This window comes from Pelodiscus sinensis, chromosome 5 (genome assembly GCF_052426305.1).
Source record: "Pelodiscus sinensis isolate ZL-2025 chromosome 5, ASM5242630v1, whole genome shotgun sequence".
In the NCBI taxonomy this organism is placed as follows: domain Eukaryota; kingdom Metazoa; phylum Chordata; order Testudines; family Trionychidae; genus Pelodiscus; species Pelodiscus sinensis.
This window is the reverse complement of record NC_143056.1, coordinates 15,291,296-15,307,876: the sequence shown is the minus strand read 5'-3', so window position 1 is coordinate 15,307,876 and position 16,581 is coordinate 15,291,296. Positions and strand designations below refer to the sequence as shown.

Sequence of the window (16,581 nt, the reverse complement as noted above, 5' to 3'; positions counted from 1 at the left end):
TGTGAGGAGAGGAAGAGAGGGAATCAGAAGTAAATTAGAAAGGAAAGGCCCATGGGAATGAGCATGCCTAGGGCTCCTAGGTGGTTACAGAAATATTCAAAATTACTACTAATAATGGTAAAATACTAGTTCCACTTAAGTCCATGGGGATTTTCCCACTGACTTCTACAGAATCAGGATCATCTTCATCTTTAAGTCCTGATTCAGTATAACCCTTAAGCGTTTCCTTAAGTCCCTTAGATGTCAATGTGGCACCTATCTGAACTTTCCTAACTATAGGTTAGAACAAAATGTGCATTTCTGAACACAATTCTATCACCCATTCCCATAGCCACACTGTTTTGTGGGTTTTTTAAAACAACATTTCAACTCAAAAAAGCCTGAATTTATAAACGACAGTAGGTGAATTCACTACAAAGTACAGACTCCCTTGCTATCTTGCGAGGGTGCTACCTCCCTCTAAAGCTTTGTATTTTAAAATACTCTAATATCTTACCACCAGCTTCTGCAATTTTCCTTCCAATATCTGTTTTGTTTCTGAAGGGTCAAAACAATCCTTTAAAGATAGCTGAGCGCCGCTGAACCAGTCATTAAAATCCTCACACTGATCTGCAAAAAGACAGAGTCTGACTTTTTTTCTCTCATTCTGTAACAGGAAGGCTCTACTAAACATAAAGATTTCAGTTAATCTCCTAACAATTATATTCATTGGTACTGTCCCTAAACACTGCCTCTCTCTACATGCAACATGACAGAAAATGCTGCAGTCCTTACTTCTCTCTTTTGGAACCCAACCTTGCACTGACAGTACTTATTACTTGGTGGGGGCTCACCTGAGAGGCCTATTTTTGATATTTCAGAAAACATTGTCTGGTATAGTCTATCAAAGATTTTGATTTGCTATTGCTACTCTGACCTCTAACACAAATTAAACCTATTCAGTAATTATTATTATTCCAGTGACTGCAGGCTGATGTTCAATTTGGGTGAAATTCTCTGTGGGTATAACTCCAGTGGAGATACACTAGTAGGTTAAAGATACCCATTGCCCTGTGTTTGGCACTAGACTATGTCACCTAGAATTGAAAATATGCACTTATGAACAGGCCGCATCAAGAAGCTAAGCACTGTTTGCACATGCATTGTGGCAGCAACGCTCTGGTCACCCTTTTTATTGCCAGTTCTCAAACGCTGATCTGAAAAGATGGAATCTTCAAGAAGTTCCTCAAACATTATGGAACAGAAAGAGCTGCCATGATTCTCTACACACGCCCCAACTGACAGCCTTTATTCTAACATAACTTCCATTTACTCTAATGGTGATTTTGTGAAAGTAAAGGCTTCATGACAGGGCCCACGGCTCAGAAAGAATATGGAGACGTAGGGCCAAATCCTGTACAGGTGTAAAGAGACATGTTGCCATTGCAGCAAATGGAACTATTCCATCTTAAACCAGTTGAGGATCTAGCCCTCGGAGTTACAACATTCAAGCACATGCCCAACACAGACATGTATGTCAGTCTTTAAAAGGGAAACCCATTTTTGCTTACAGTTCAAACGACTGGTAAAATGATCCTGGAAAATTTGTTTTTTTGTATTAAACAAATCAGTGATACACTGAAGCTGCTGCTTTAATTCAGCCACTTCTGGATTCAGACAACCTGTCTTTTTTTGGAGTAATTTCACATGGTGTTTTTGTTGGAGAATTTTCTGATGGAGCTCCTACATTAAAAACAAACAAAAAAGTGTTACTGCGGATATATATTAAAGAAAATCTAAGGTTAAGGAGAAGATTTCAGCATTCACTGTGCAAAGTTGACTTGCTACAAATTAAATTCATGATGGGATCATTTTAAAATGTCTAAATACTTTATTTATGTAACTTGAATTAGGTAAATAGTAAGTGGTGAGCACGTATTTATATCACACACACACACTTCTGCATCACACACACAATAGATAGGTGGAGGTGACAGCAACGTAACAAACTGCTGAACCAGGAATAAATAGCATAGATCTTGCATCTTTGTATCACCTGCATTGTGCACACTAATCTCTCTCACAAAGACTTACTCTCTCAGCAGTCACAAGGTTGTTTTTTTAATTAACATTATTCTACAAAATCAATGTTTACTACTTCTCTCCAAAACATGGATTTGAAGACTCAATATTACACTGACCTGAGGCCCATGATAGGCAAAACTTAGTCTTAGGTCTGTGTCCAGTTTATGGTCTGATACCCCAAATCCTGCAAGGCTATGTACAGGAGGCCAGCTTCTCAGCCCTACACTGTCCCTTTCAGAGATGCAAAAGGGGGTGGAAAGTTGGCTTAAATAGCCAAGTGGGGATTCCCTAGCATAGAAGAATGCCCCTGTGGCATAAAATCAGCATAGCTGACTATTTCACCAGCTATTTGCAAATGATACAGCTCTATGATAGAGTTCAATGTCCTGATATGACCCAGCCCAATATATGCACCGAGAATTCAATACCTTTTGGGGTCATGTGGTTACCAAGCCCAACACAAACTATTTCAGGTAGCTAAAAGAACTGATTAGCTAGGGCTAATACTATTCAGAGAAAGCAGGCCTTTCCTTGTTGTTTGTGGGTAACTTTGGGAATATTGGGAGTCAAGCTACAGTCTTTACTTCATTGTTCTACCAGCTTCAACAGTTTTAAAACTCACAACAGAAACAAATATAAAGAGCTGGCTGTGAAAGAAAAGGTTATCAAAATTACAGGAGATGTATAATTTGCTGTACAGTACCTCTAATTTCGTAAAGATCTCTAAAGTGTCAGAAGGAAATAAAGCTTTTAAAAGTGATTCTGTCATCCCAATCTGTGTCTTGGCCAGGTCAAGGTCCCCTTTTAGCTCTGTTGAATTGCTGTTAAGTTCACTGGGTCTCGTCTTATTCAGTAAGTGCTTTCTTATTAGCTCCATTTTGTTCTCAACCGATGACTTGATGACCTTAAAATTGGAAATGCACAAGCAGTGTAAGAAGTTTTACTGGACTAGTTTTCTACAAAATGGGGCTCAAGAGAGTTTATTACTTCTTATACTTAACCTTTCTACATTAAATTGCATTTTCCTCCATTTGAAACTACTGTGTTTTCTTTTTTTCTTATCTCTGATAGTTTAAAAAAAAATCTCATCCTACTTTGAGAATGTTGCTACTGCTTTAGTGAAGTTTATCTGTTGATATATTAATACTCCTAGCCAGGGCTGTCCATAGGATTTATGGGGCCCTACGCAGTACTATTAAACTGTTGCCCCATGCCTGATGGCAGCAGGAGGAGGGGACGGGACAACAATTCATTCAGAAATGTGATTTTATAATCTTCAGCAACACACTAATAAAATATTTTTAACTCAGGTCCTGTAGATTAACAGTAAATTCAGAAACTCACTGTGTACACCTGGAGTAGACAAATGCCTGCTAAATGGCTTCCTTGCCACTTGAATGGCTCTTTCACAGATTCACTGTTCTGCTAGTGAATTCGCTGTTCTGGCAGGCTTTTTCACTTTTCAAGTTAACTACACCCTCTCTGGAGGAAGCAGAGCCACAGATAGGAAGAGGCAGCTGGGTGGGCATTAAGACGCACTGGTGCCCCAAATGTTTGGGTACCCTATGCAACTGCATTTGGGTAAGGATAGCCCTGCTCCCAGCTGCACATGGATGCTAATCTCTTCTCTACTTCTGGTAACAAAGAGACAGACATCTCTGATCCAGCCACCAACCTTCTACCCTGTCCTAGTCACCCTATGGAAGCAATACCACCAGAGCACCATGTGGCTCCACTGCAGGTTTCCTAGGACACAGCAAGGAAAGGATGGAGCAGAACAAGTCCCCATCGCCTCACAGCAACAGGACCACGGCACAGCCCTTCTGGCTCCACAGAAATAGCCCTGCAAAGTTGCTTACAATGGTCATGTCCTCATCACAAAACAACATCCTTGTGTGCTGGGGCACACAAGCAGCTCAGCCTGCATTGCACAGGGGTTGCAGACCCCCTACATAAAGTCACCACATCAATTCAGCTTCCTATTAGAAGCATGTGCCCATGTGGGAGGAAAGCTTTGTCCTACCTATGAAACTAATGCACCAAAGCAAAATATTTATATTCACTTCATACAGAACCTACATGAGAAGAGCATAATAAATCCCATGGACATGTTAAAAGTACATTGCAAAGTAGCTTGTTGCTTGGCTGGAATTCCCCTTGGTGCAAAGAGGCTCTACTTTGCCCTTTACTTGAAGTACAGGCAGTCCCCGGGTTACGTACAAGATAGGGACTGTAGGTTTGTTCTTAAGTTGAATTTGTATGTAAGTCGGAACTGGTACATATTGTAGGGGAAACTCTAGCCAAACATTTCTCCAGAGCTCAGTTTTATTCTCCCACACCTCACTTCCCTCAGTCCTTTATTCTCAAGCTGAGGTGTCTGCTGAGAAAAGCCGCTCCGCGTCTCCCTAGTCTGCTGGGGGGGGGGAGGGGGTGCTAGCTTCGCGTCTCCCTGGTCTGCTGGGGGGAAGCAGCTAGTGCGGGGTTGCCTCACCCCGTTTGTAAGTAGGGATCCAATGTAAGTCGGATCCATGTAACCCGGGGACTGCCTGTAGTGGCTAACTGCCTAGTCATACTCTCCTGGCAATCCATTAGCTATAAAGGAAGTCAGACCAGGTCCTAAATGCCACGGTTTGGTCCCAGGATAGCAAGGGACAGATTGAGCCCTTAATGTTTAAAAATACCGATTTGGTTCTGATAGTTTACTTGAAAAAGTGGCAAATTAAATGTTGATCCTAATATCCATCAGAAATATCTCATTTCTGTGGGCCAAGGCAAATCAAACATAATGACTGCGGTGAACGGGATGCTAACAGCTAGATTACAATGATCAATGCTATCATGTTAACCATGAAAGTCATCCCTTACCTGGAACTCCAATGGAGGCTCATTATTATGAAGAAGATGCTGTATCTCAGCCACTTTTCGGTCAAATTCCTCTAAGTTTTGCTCTTGGACCTGTAAAGAAGTCTAAAGGAGGAATGAGGGGGCACACCAATATACCTGTAACTATATGATTCTGTGTCAAATTTAATTCCATTTTCCTACTACAACATAATGATAATATTATCCAGTGTGCTAAATTCCCTTTCAGATTTCTGTTAGAGTTATGTGTGAAATGAGTCCTATATGACAAATACAGTGCCATAATTTCAAATTCTTTGTACCAACAGTAAGAAAATCTAGTTTCCAGTGCCTAGGAGTTTAAAAAACACAATCTAGAGCAGATGAAAAACCTGGATAATATTTTAATTTTTCCATAGCATAGTTGCTATTGTAGAAAAAGAGTCTTAATTTTATACTTAATTCTTAATTGTCAAGTCAAAATATACCCTAAAATACACTCTGAAGACACAGACTAACACAAGAATTATTAAAATCATTATAAATTAGGGACAATGCTTTAAGCTGAACTGATGATATTTCATAATACTCTCTGCATCTGTGTGGAATTCCAGGTATATAATGACCTAATATAACACCTGTTAAAGTCTTAGGCATAGGATCAGTCTATCAAAATTTGATTGTCCACATTACAATACTCAGGGTCAGCTTCAATTTCTGAAACATGTGCTGTCAGAAACAGTCTACATGTCATATTAATGAATCCATGTTCCTTGTTCACTCAAAGCAAAATATTCCTTATTATTCTCCTTCTCTATCTACTTAGAGAGAGAGTCATTTCTGTCCACTGACACATTTTAGTTCTCACAAAAAGGCATTTCCAGTTTCATGCCAGCAACATAAAGAATATAAGAAAGCTGTGCAATTTCCTTCATGTAATTTATATGGAAAGCTTTTAAATGGGCTGTAAAATATTTCACCATCTAGCTTGTGTCATACTAAACTTTTTGGAAACATATACGCTTACTTACTCAACTGCATTGCTCTAATGGAGTTGTGATTAGTATGCAATATTAACCCTAATCTTTACATATAGTTCAACAGTTTTATTGCACAGTCATGCAGAATCTTTTATGGTAAAGGAAAAACGGCATAAAAAGCTCAGATTCCATAGGAAATTATTCAAGTTTTAACACTAATTAACCCATAATTATGCAGATCAGTTCGTCTTGCTTGCCTGATCTCTTTTGCTGCTGAATAGGGGGATGAAAACTGACTCTCTCTTCCCTGTTGAAGGTTTTCCTCACATAAGGGACTCCACTGTACGTGTAAACTCAGCATAGTTCCTAGTAAAGGAGGCATGCCAGTGAAGTTACCATGGCATACTGTGCTTCAACAATTTCTAGGTGATAAAATGGCTCTTCAGAGACAGCTGCCAGCTGGGGTACTTTAGAGCAGCCCAGAGTTATTCTAAGGTCAACAAAAATATGAAAGTAGCAATATATAGATTAAAACATTACACTCCCGTGTGCACATGCTCAGGGCTTGTCTACATAAACATATTTTGTGACAAGTTGGGGTTTCAATCTACCCTGCATCGATCTGTCCTATGGTCTCTTCTGACATGAATTATTAGATCTAGTCACATTTCAAAAAAGGACTAAATCAAAGTGCATTAACAAACCAATAGATTTCCCAAGATCTGCATCTTATGCAATTAATTCAGCAAAATTGCCTCTGAAATAGCAGAGACAATTACAAATTTCAAGACTTTCTCTGTATATCATTTGACATTTAAAAACAATATGTACCTTTATGCCCTACAAATCCTTAACATGTTGGAATGAGTTTGTTGCGTTTAATTTGACTAGCATTATCTCAGTCAAATTACCTTCAATTCTGTCACCTCCTCTTCAGTCAGCTGATGTTCTTCTATGCTTCTAAGCTGTGTATTTGCCCAGCTGTCAGTCTTGCTGAATAAATTAATAAGTTTGTCCCACAAAGCCAGAGCTCTTCCCAAATTATCACAATAGTTTTCAGTTTTTTCATTGATCTACCACAAATTAGAAAAAAGGTAACATTCTAATGAGAAAGGCAGTATCATAAAGACTAGATGAAATGGAACCACACAAATAAACAAGGGCGGTAAGTGAACAAAAAAATCTCATATGGCTTCATTGTGCATTGGTGACAGAGAAGATATTTCTATCTGTTACAAATATTACTTTCAGGAATACTATATCAAACTCAGTGGCTTGTCTCCAGTTTAAAAAACAGGTTTAGCAGCATGACTTGCTAATCAAATTTTATCTTCTCTCAATTAAAAAAAATAATCTCAGAATCAATGACCTTCTTAGACTACTACTTGCAGACACTTCAATTTCTTACCAATTGCACAAGCACCATAATTCCCCATTCTGTTTCCAAAGTCTAAACCAAGAGAGGTTTCTATGAAAGCTTAAAAATCCAACCAGCAACAGCAAATATTGCCTGCTTGTATGACCCAGAATTGTCCATTGTAGGAGTATGCCCGTGACAAATATAGCCTTATAGATCACAAACAATGAGATTGAAGACATAGTCTAAGCTTTGCTTAAACACTTGACTTCATCTCTTAAGATTCTTTGACATTCTGCATTTAATTTATTCTAAATATTACATGCAAGTCAGAATCAATTACTATAATGCATCACAGATAAGATCTCCCTGATAATTTACTTTTTACATACATCGAGCCATCTGTCCACAATAATGTCAGCCTCATTCTGAAAGGGAGACTCCTCAAAGCTTCTCATTTTATTGAGCTGGAAGTGAAGGTTTTTGCAGATCTGATTTATTTTTTCTACATCTTCAGAGTGATCATTAAATTCTTCTTTAACCACTTCAATCTGTGAGAAAGAGAGAATGTGTATTTGAAAACAAGTGTCCTGTATTTGGTCAAAGCTCTTGTTTCTCCAGCAATTTTTGGGGGGTCCACTATCATGCTGTTCTTTTCAATTTAGCAGCACAGCAGCATGACTCAAAATAATCCATTTTATATAATACAGTTAGACTAGGAATCCATCCTCTATCACTGTATCCCAGTGATCTGAACATCCCACCTGTCACTCTAACTACATCATAATATATAGACTGTACATTTCTAAATGAGGAATGTTGAACATTGGTTTACAAATAAGTTTGTTTGTATCTCATTAAACAGAATTTGTCTGAAACAAATAAATATCCAGAGACATCAAGAGTGAATTACATCTAAATACTGTTTTAAATGCAGAATGAAACAATATACTGAGTAACAATAATCTGATTCACATCAACCTCTGAGAGATATAATTTGTAATTTTGATTCTCAGTCTTATCTCTGCTTGCTCCTAAAAATAGGAGTTGTCAAAATAAATCCATTTGGTTTAAACAACATACTGCCATGCATTTAACTTATTATTTATCTAAAAACAATTCCTTAGCACACAAATGTAATAGCCGTGAATATTTATAAACAACATTTGAAAATGAAGGAAATGAAATAGTGACCTCTAGTGTTTCAAATTTGATTAAAAAACATTAACGGATCTATCTTTTCTCTCCAGGCAATGTTCTCTTTAGGGTATGTCTACATTGCAATCTAAGCGCAGGGTTTGAACTCTCCTCAATCCTAACCCCACCTCGCAATTTACATACAAATCATACTAACCCAGGGCTCAGAATTAGGACTCCAAAGGGGTAAAGGTTTAGAACTTGAGCCAAGCTAGGACCCACAGTTCAAGTCTTATTATTCTGCAGTCTAGATGCAGCCCCACTGGACTCCTGCTATTGGAGTCTGCCAAAAGAATCCCATAGACCAATTTCCTTTGTTTTCTCGACAATCTAATTTGGGGACTGTCAAATTCTCCCACAAAGAGCTAGAGTGGGCACATTTTGGAAGGCTGCTAGAAGTCTGGGATATGCGTGTTTGCACTGAAGCCAGCATAATGCAGGGTATACATAGGAGCCCCAGGGCTCAACAATCCTAACTTGAGGATACAGAGAGCGTAGAGGCTCAGGCCTAGATAACAAACACAACACCCAATAATGCAAGTTCTACTAATCTTGGTCTCTTGTTACTGCACTGTAAACATAGCATAGTCCCAGCTAGTCACTAAGAAAGAGACAAGGAGAAGGTTTTGCAGCCCACAATGGGAACAGACTTTCTGTCCTACTATTTGATGGGAAAGTAACTGTGACAGCACTCTATTACTTGACCGCATACCCATATTGTGATCCATCTGTTACAGGCTCCAGCCCTTTTAAACTGGGAGCTGTACACACGAGGCATGTGATTATGAGCAAGCATGCGACCTACAGAAAACCAGATTTTCTGTCAAATTTCATTTCCATTTTCCTACTAGTGTACAGTGATAATATTACTAATGTACTGATCCCGTGTGCCAAATTCCCTTTCGGATTTCTGCAGGAGTTGTGTAAATTATTTCAGAACCAGTCCTATTTATGACAAATACAATATTGCAAGTTAAATTTTTTTTTGTATCAATAGAAAGAAAATCTAGCTTTCCAATGCCCAGGAGCTAAACAAACACAATCTAGTGCAAATGAAAAATCTGGATTTTTTCCATAGCTGCTATTATAGACAAAGGATCTTAATTTTGTACTTAATTTTTGATTGCTAAGTCAAAACATTCCCCGACATACTTTCAGAAGACAAAGACTAAATCATGAAGTAACACAACCCTGATGATATTCTAAAGGCAGTACTTTAGGTTGATTTGGTATTTCATGTTACTGTCTGCAAGTGGATTTCCAGGTATCTAGTGGTTCAGTTCAACACCTACTGAAATCTTGGGCATTGGATCAGTCTATCGAAGCCCTACAGACATCTTTACTGCTTAGGATCTCAGTCTGGCATCTTATCTTAAAGTTAGGAATGTGAACAGGTTCCTGGTTAACTAGCTACCCAATAAGTATCATCCTTACTGGTTAACCCCCACCTAGGCCGTTCCAGCCTGACCGGGCCCACCGGACAGCTGGTGGAGGGCTGCTTCAGCCTGTCTGGGCCCATCATATTGCACTGCGGATAGGGGGCTGCTGCAGTGGCCCCTAGCATGGCGAGCTAGTTAACCAGTTACAAATATAGTTTACATCCCTACTTAAAGTTCACACTTTCAGTGGCACAGTGCCCCTTTCCTCTGGCTGTAGCACTAAATCAGTACAGACTTTGAGGGAAGTGTCATCTCTTGACTCATCACTTCCATCAGGAGCTATGGGTTTCTTAAGAGTTCCTTCCCCCAAGTACCCACTATGTTCCACATTTAGCTTGACATATGATATGGGCAAGCCACATCACTCCTTTGTGCCTCAGTTTGCCCACTGCAAAATGGGGATAATGATACTGACCTCCCTTGTAAAGCATTTGGAGATCTACTGATGAAAGTGTAAGAGTGTAAGTGTAAGAGCTGGGCATTATTACTGCGCTGTGCATACAATCAACATGAACAGTACTGGAAGGTATGCACTTGCACTGAAGAGAATATTTTTAAACTCTGCTGAACAGCACAATTACGGCTGGGGAGTGACCACTTACTCCCTCTACGTCAGCCATAACCTTTGGTGTGGAATCAGCTGATGCATACCTTATTGTGAATGCTTAACAGTTAGCAGACACCACAATGATGGCTCTTGAGACTGAATATCTCAGACAAGTTTTCTTCTCCATACCGAGTGTGAGCCAGGAGGAGAAAGTGATGAAATATGAACTCTTGGTTCTATCACTGCAAATGCCCTCCCCACACAATCAAATCTGGAGATTGCTGCCAGGGTACCTTCCTCCCTGGGTTTCAGAGCCCAAACTCCAGCCTGAGCAGGAATTTCAAAGTGCTGTCTACACAGCTATTTTTAGAGCACTAGCATGAGTCTGGATAATCCACCTGTTGGGAGACTTGCTCCTATGAGCTGTGCAAACATACCCTTAGAGGTACAGCCCTGAATCTCACCCAAGGTATTTCACGTAATTCCTCTGAACAAGGAAACAAAGCAATTAGCTGGGTGATACGTAAGGACTATAATTTTCATCTTCTGTTAACGTACAATCATATCAGAAGTAGGGATGTTAAATTTTGATTAATCAAATAACCGAGTAGTAGATGGAATTTCCATCAACTATTCAATTAGTCGATAAGGAGTGTGGTGAGGTACTTGCTATCCCGGCTGCGCCTCTGCCTTTTAAATGTAGTAAGAACCATCCATGGGGCCCTTACTACATTTAAAAGGCAAAGGCACAGCAGTTGGATTGGCAGTCGGACCCTGCAGACATACCCTCTTGCTACATTTAAAAGACAGAGGCACAGAAGTTGGACCAGCATGAGTGGGGAACTGCTTCAGTCCCTCCTCACGCTGTTTCCCCACTGTGCCTCTGCCTCCCCTGCCACCCTCCCCACCGAGACGGTGCTGAGGGGAACCGGCTTTAAAGCAAGCTCCTCACAGCACTGGTTACTGGTCTCCCCACCTCTTCCTGCCTCTGATACAGAGGCAACAAGGGTGAGTGGAAGCGACTAGTCAAGTAGTAACTCGACTACCTGATAAGCCTATGCTCATTGGGAAGTCAGGTAGTCAACAAGTCGCTTACATCCCTAGTCGGAAATTTCTCTGAAGGGGTCCACAATTATCACTTGTAATATTAAGTTCATTACATGTTGTGGTAAAAAGGGTTTGTTTTCAACTTGTTTCATTTGAGCATTTAAAAGTTATAAAATAAAAGGATTTAATAAATAAAAAATGGTGGAAAAATGGGAGGATATTTTAACACAGCACGGCTCAAATACCTGCCCCCATTGATGTCACTGGGCATTTTGATATTGTCTTCAATGTGACCAGGGTTTCATCCTGTCTCTTTTACATTTTAATGAAAAAACCCCACATATTTAATATGAGTTTAGTTTACTGTATAAAGTTAAAGAGAAGCCTAATGCAAAAGCCTGGTTCTGGACACCCACTTACTCTGAAATAGTCTGGGGCTAAAACCAGACCCATGCCTCTTCTTTGCCACTTGATCCTACACCTATAATGGGGTGATCGACAAACCACATCTGCACTCCCGCAAATTTTGGGAGGATCAAATCCAGATTTAAACTTTCCAATGAGAGCCTTTACCTCTAAAAAACTCACCTTTGCTATCATTCTCTGCAGATTGTCTTTCCCCATATAAGAAGTTTGCTGTGAAAGGACACACTCTTGTTTCTGGATCATGATTATCAGACTATTTTTGCAGCTTTGATATTGTTTCAGGAGCTCCAATGCCCTCTCGCACTGCTCTTGGCTATTAAAAAGCAGAATGATTTAATGTACATGTATAAAGGAACAGCTTCAACCCCTCCTCTCTTCCACACACATGAAAGTGACATTAGTAACTTCAATTTCTATTGCACATTTCATTCTGAAGGATCATTTCACCCACCAATGGGATGGAACCCAACAGCTATTCAACCTCATTCTGGAAAGTTTCAGAACAGTTTTAGACAAGAATCTTAAAATGTCTCCTCAAACTCAAACTGCAGGAGGAACTCGGTACACAAAATGCTATTACACAAACTGAAATTTGAGCAAGCCAATGGGATTAATTTACAGTAACTGCCATGGGACCTTTAAGGTAGTATTTTCAAGGCTACTTAGGGGATTTGGCTGTGGCATCTAAATCCCATAGACAGCTCTGAAAATATCATCTTTACTGTTTAGGATCTCAATCGGGCATTTCATCTTAAAGTTCACATCTTCTGTAGCACAATGCCTCTTTCCGGTAGCCGGAGCCAGTATTGACTTTGAGGGAAGTGTCACCTCTTGACTCAACATCGCTTCCATCAGGAACTAGGTGTTTCTTAAGAATTCTTTCCTCCAAGTACTTGCCATGTTCTATACTTAGCTGGTCATATGATAGGGTTACAGGATTGCAATAATTTTTTAAAAGGTGAATATTTTCCTAGTTCTAGTAGTACACCAGAAATGGCTTCTTTTTCCCCCTCCCTCCTAAGCATAGTATTTACTGTCAAGTATCTCTGTTTAAGGCCTTTTGATTTTATGAGAGATTATTATTTATATGACCCACCTAAATTTTTCATTCTTCCCCCTTACCATTCAGCAAGTGATAGTTTTGTATCCTCCCATAACCGTTCTGTGACTGTGCACTGTTCATCTGCTTCTTCTCCTTTTGTCTCGTCATTCTGTAGAAGCTTGTTAGCAATTTCTCGTATGGATTTCATTTCAATAGCAAAGCAACCCAATTCCTGTTCCAATTGTGTTAATGATTTTATCCTTTGAGAAAGAAATAAAATATACTCCTATATTGAAACAAATCATAGATTTTTTTCCCAAACCCTAAGTATGAGGTTTCTTTGAAAATTCATCATAAACGGCATACATTTACTAAACAAACATTAAATGGGAAAAACCTTTATTAATGTAGAGAATTAAGGCTGCCTGGTGATAGCTCGTGCCCTTCCACAATGTCAAGTTCACCATTAACTCAAACTTCTGAAAAACAGGAAATACAGGCAGTCCCCAAGTTACGCAGATCCGACTTATGTCGGATCCGCACTTACGAACCGGGCTTTTCGCGCCCCGGAGGATGCGGGCGGTGGGACCGCCCAGACGCGCCGAGGTCCCGCTGCCCTCATCCTCCGGGGCGAGAAAAGCTGCTCCGCGTCTCCCTAGTCTGCTGGGGGAGGGGGGGGCAGCAGACCAGGGAGACGCGGAGCAAAGCCACGGAGGACCCGGGCGGCGGGTCCTGCCGCCCGCGTCTCCGTGGTCTGCTGGGGGGGGGGGGGGCACAGCTAGTGCGCCCCCTCCTCAGCATACCAGGCTTTTCTCGGGACTCCTGGGGCAGAGCAGCTGGGGCACTGCCGGTTGGTCCCGCAGCGCCGCTCCTTGGCACTACTGGACCAACCAGGCAGCACCCCAGCTGCTCTGCCCCAGGAGTCCTGATTCAGCTGCTGCTGATCAGTTTCAGCAGCGGCTGAATCAGGACGCCTGGGGCAGAGCAGCTGGGGTGCTGCCGGGTTGGTCCAGTAGCACCGAGGAGTGGTGCTACTGGACCAACTCAGCAGCACCCCAGCTGCTCTGCCCCAGGCGTCCCCAAGTCAGCCGCTGCTGAAACTGACCAGCGGCAGCTGACTTGGGGACACCTGGGGTAGAGCTCCTGGGATGCTGCCAGGTTGGTCCCCGCAGCGCTGAGGTGTGGCGCTGCGGAGACCTACCCAGCAGCGCCCCAGCTGCTCTGTCCCAGGCAGAAACTCTGCCTCGGGCTTCCTGTAGTCAGCCGCTGGTCAGTTTCACCAGCGGCTGAATCTGGATGCCAGTTCCAACTTAAGTACAAATTCGACTTAAGTACAAACCTACAGTCCCTATTTTGTACGTAACCCGGGGACTGCCTGTACAGAGTTCGGGCAACCTTAACTCTGCCCTATTGGAACTGGCAATAGTCACTAGGAATTATTTCCATGCAGCCCAGCTGCACTGCCTGTGCAGAATAAATTGGAGTAGGTTAGATTGTGATATGAAAATTGGGTCTGAGTCCATCCACATGGCATCAAAGGAAAAAGATGCATGTGTACTTTGAGGTGCCTGTCTATCATTTCAATGCCTAATTGTGTAGTTTGTCTCAGCATCTGGGCACAGGGGCTTCTTGCTGTGGGTAATGTTAGTATTGAGGTGGAATATGTCAGCAGTCTATGGATTTAACAATGGGTACAGAAAAGCATAGGTTTAGATGCATTCAGTGTGTAAGTGTGGAAGGTTTCTAAGAGTATGACATGTTAGAATGCCCTATCAGGGTCTATCAGGGAGGATGGTGGGGGCAGGTTGGACATTTGGCCTGGGCCTCAGGAGACAGAGGAGCCTCAAATTTTGACATTTTTCTACCAAGTCATTTCCATTTATTATGCATCTTGCAGTTATAACAGAGACAACAAAAGAAGCGAGATATACCTGCAAAAAAATTGATTTAAATCATCGTGGGACCTCCAGCCTTCTCCAATTTTTCAGTCATATATGAGTTTTCATCTGCGTGACTGGAGACTTGAGTAGCTTCTATGATTTGTGATTCTACATTATGAAACGCTGTTTACAGTCTTTGTTGCATAGTTTAGAGGTTTTGAAAGTCCTAATTAATTCTATTACTATAAAGTGATTTTGCTTGGTCTGAGGGTGAGTTTAACCTCTAAATTAGATGTTCTTGCTCTTCTCTGGATCCTCTGTTTTTGTATACAATAACCATTTCAGGCTCAGCTGTAAGCCACCTCTTTTCCAGTTTTAGATTAATCTTTAAAGGCTTTTTTGTGATGATAAACTTTGAATTCTAGTTATTTAATAAACATAATATCTAATCTGGCAATCACTCCGTGTTCATATGCATAATAATGTACCAGTTATTAGAGGAATTTCATGATGGGAACATGTGGGCAGATGAAATTTCAAGACTTTGAAATAAGACTACAAAGAACCATAGTAAATAATACCCCCAAACCATTATAGGGTTATAATTCAAAATGATCGGACAAATTGGAGAAATGATCTGAGGTAAATAGGATGAAGTTTAATAAAGACAAATGCAAAGTGCTCCACTTAGAAAGGAACAAACAGTTTCACACATACAGAATAGGAAGCAACTGTCTAGGAAGGAGTACGGCAGAAAGGAATCTAGGGGTTATAGTGGACCACAAGCTGAATATGAGTCAGCAGTGTGACGCTGTTGCAAAAAAAGCAAACATGATTCTGGGATGCATTAACAGGTGTGTTGTGAACAAGACACGATAAGTCATTCTTCCACTCTACTCTGCGCTGGTTTGGCCTCAGTTGGAGTATTGTGTCCAGTTCTGAGCACCGCATTTCAAGAAAGATATGAAGAAATTGGAGAGGGTCCAGAGAAGAGCAACAAGAATGATTAAAGGTCTAGAGAACATGATCTATGAAGGAAGGCTGAAAGAACTGGGTTTGTTTAGTTTAGAAAAGTGTAGATTGAGGGGGGGGACATGATAGCAGTTTTCAGGTATCTAAAAGGGTGTCATAAGGAGGAGGGAGAAAACTTGTTCATCTTGGCCTCTGAGAACAGAACAAGAAGCAATAGGCTTAAACTGCAGTCAGGGAGGTTTAGGTTGGACATTAGGAAAAAGTTCCTAACTGTCAAGGTAGTCAAACACAGGAATAAATTGCCCAGGAAGGTTGTGGAATCTCCATCTCTGGAGATATTTAAGAGTAGGTTAGATAAATGTCTATCAGGGATGGTCTAGACAGTATTTGGTCCTGCCACGAGGGCAGGGGACTGGATTCGATGACCTCTCGAGGTCCCTTCCACTCCTAGTATTCTATGACTATATAATATACACTGTGAAGTATACAGGCAGTCCCCGGGTTACATGGATCCAACTTACATCGGATCCCTACTTACAAACGGGGTGAGGCAACCCCACACTAGCTGCTTCCCCCCAGCAGACCAAGCAGACGCGAAGCTAGCGCCACCCCCCCAGCAGACCAGGGAGACGCGGAGCGGCTTTTCTCAGCAGACACCTCAGCTTGAGAATAAAGGACTGAGGGAAGTGAGGTGTGGGAGAATAGAACTGAGCTCTGGAGAAATGTTTGGCTAGAGTTTCCCCTACAATATGTACCAGTTCCTACTTACATACAAATTCAACTTAAGAA

General features: G+C 41.1%; 1 protein-coding gene across 7 annotated transcripts in view; it reads right to left on the bottom strand.

Moving 5' to 3' along the window:
* Window positions 1–16,581, bottom strand: part of SYNE2 (spectrin repeat containing nuclear envelope protein 2) — a 304,665-nt gene that overhangs the window by 189,921 nt on the left and 98,163 nt on the right. For all 7 annotated transcript variants that reach the window (XM_075926397.2, XM_075926393.2, XM_075926394.2 and 4 more), the window contains 8 exons: window positions 13,021–13,200; window positions 12,061–12,211; window positions 7,635–7,793; window positions 6,797–6,958; window positions 4,930–5,031; window positions 2,768–2,968; window positions 1,551–1,722; window positions 497–609 (listed from right to left, as the gene is read on the bottom strand). In XM_075926397.2, coding sequence (XP_075782512.2) covers window positions 497–609; window positions 1,551–1,722; window positions 2,768–2,968; window positions 4,930–5,031; window positions 6,797–6,958; window positions 7,635–7,793; window positions 12,061–12,211; window positions 13,021–13,200 — 1,240 coding nt within the window. The remainder of the gene's footprint in view (window positions 1–496; window positions 610–1,550; window positions 1,723–2,767; window positions 2,969–4,929; window positions 5,032–6,796; window positions 6,959–7,634; window positions 7,794–12,060; window positions 12,212–13,020; window positions 13,201–16,581) is intronic.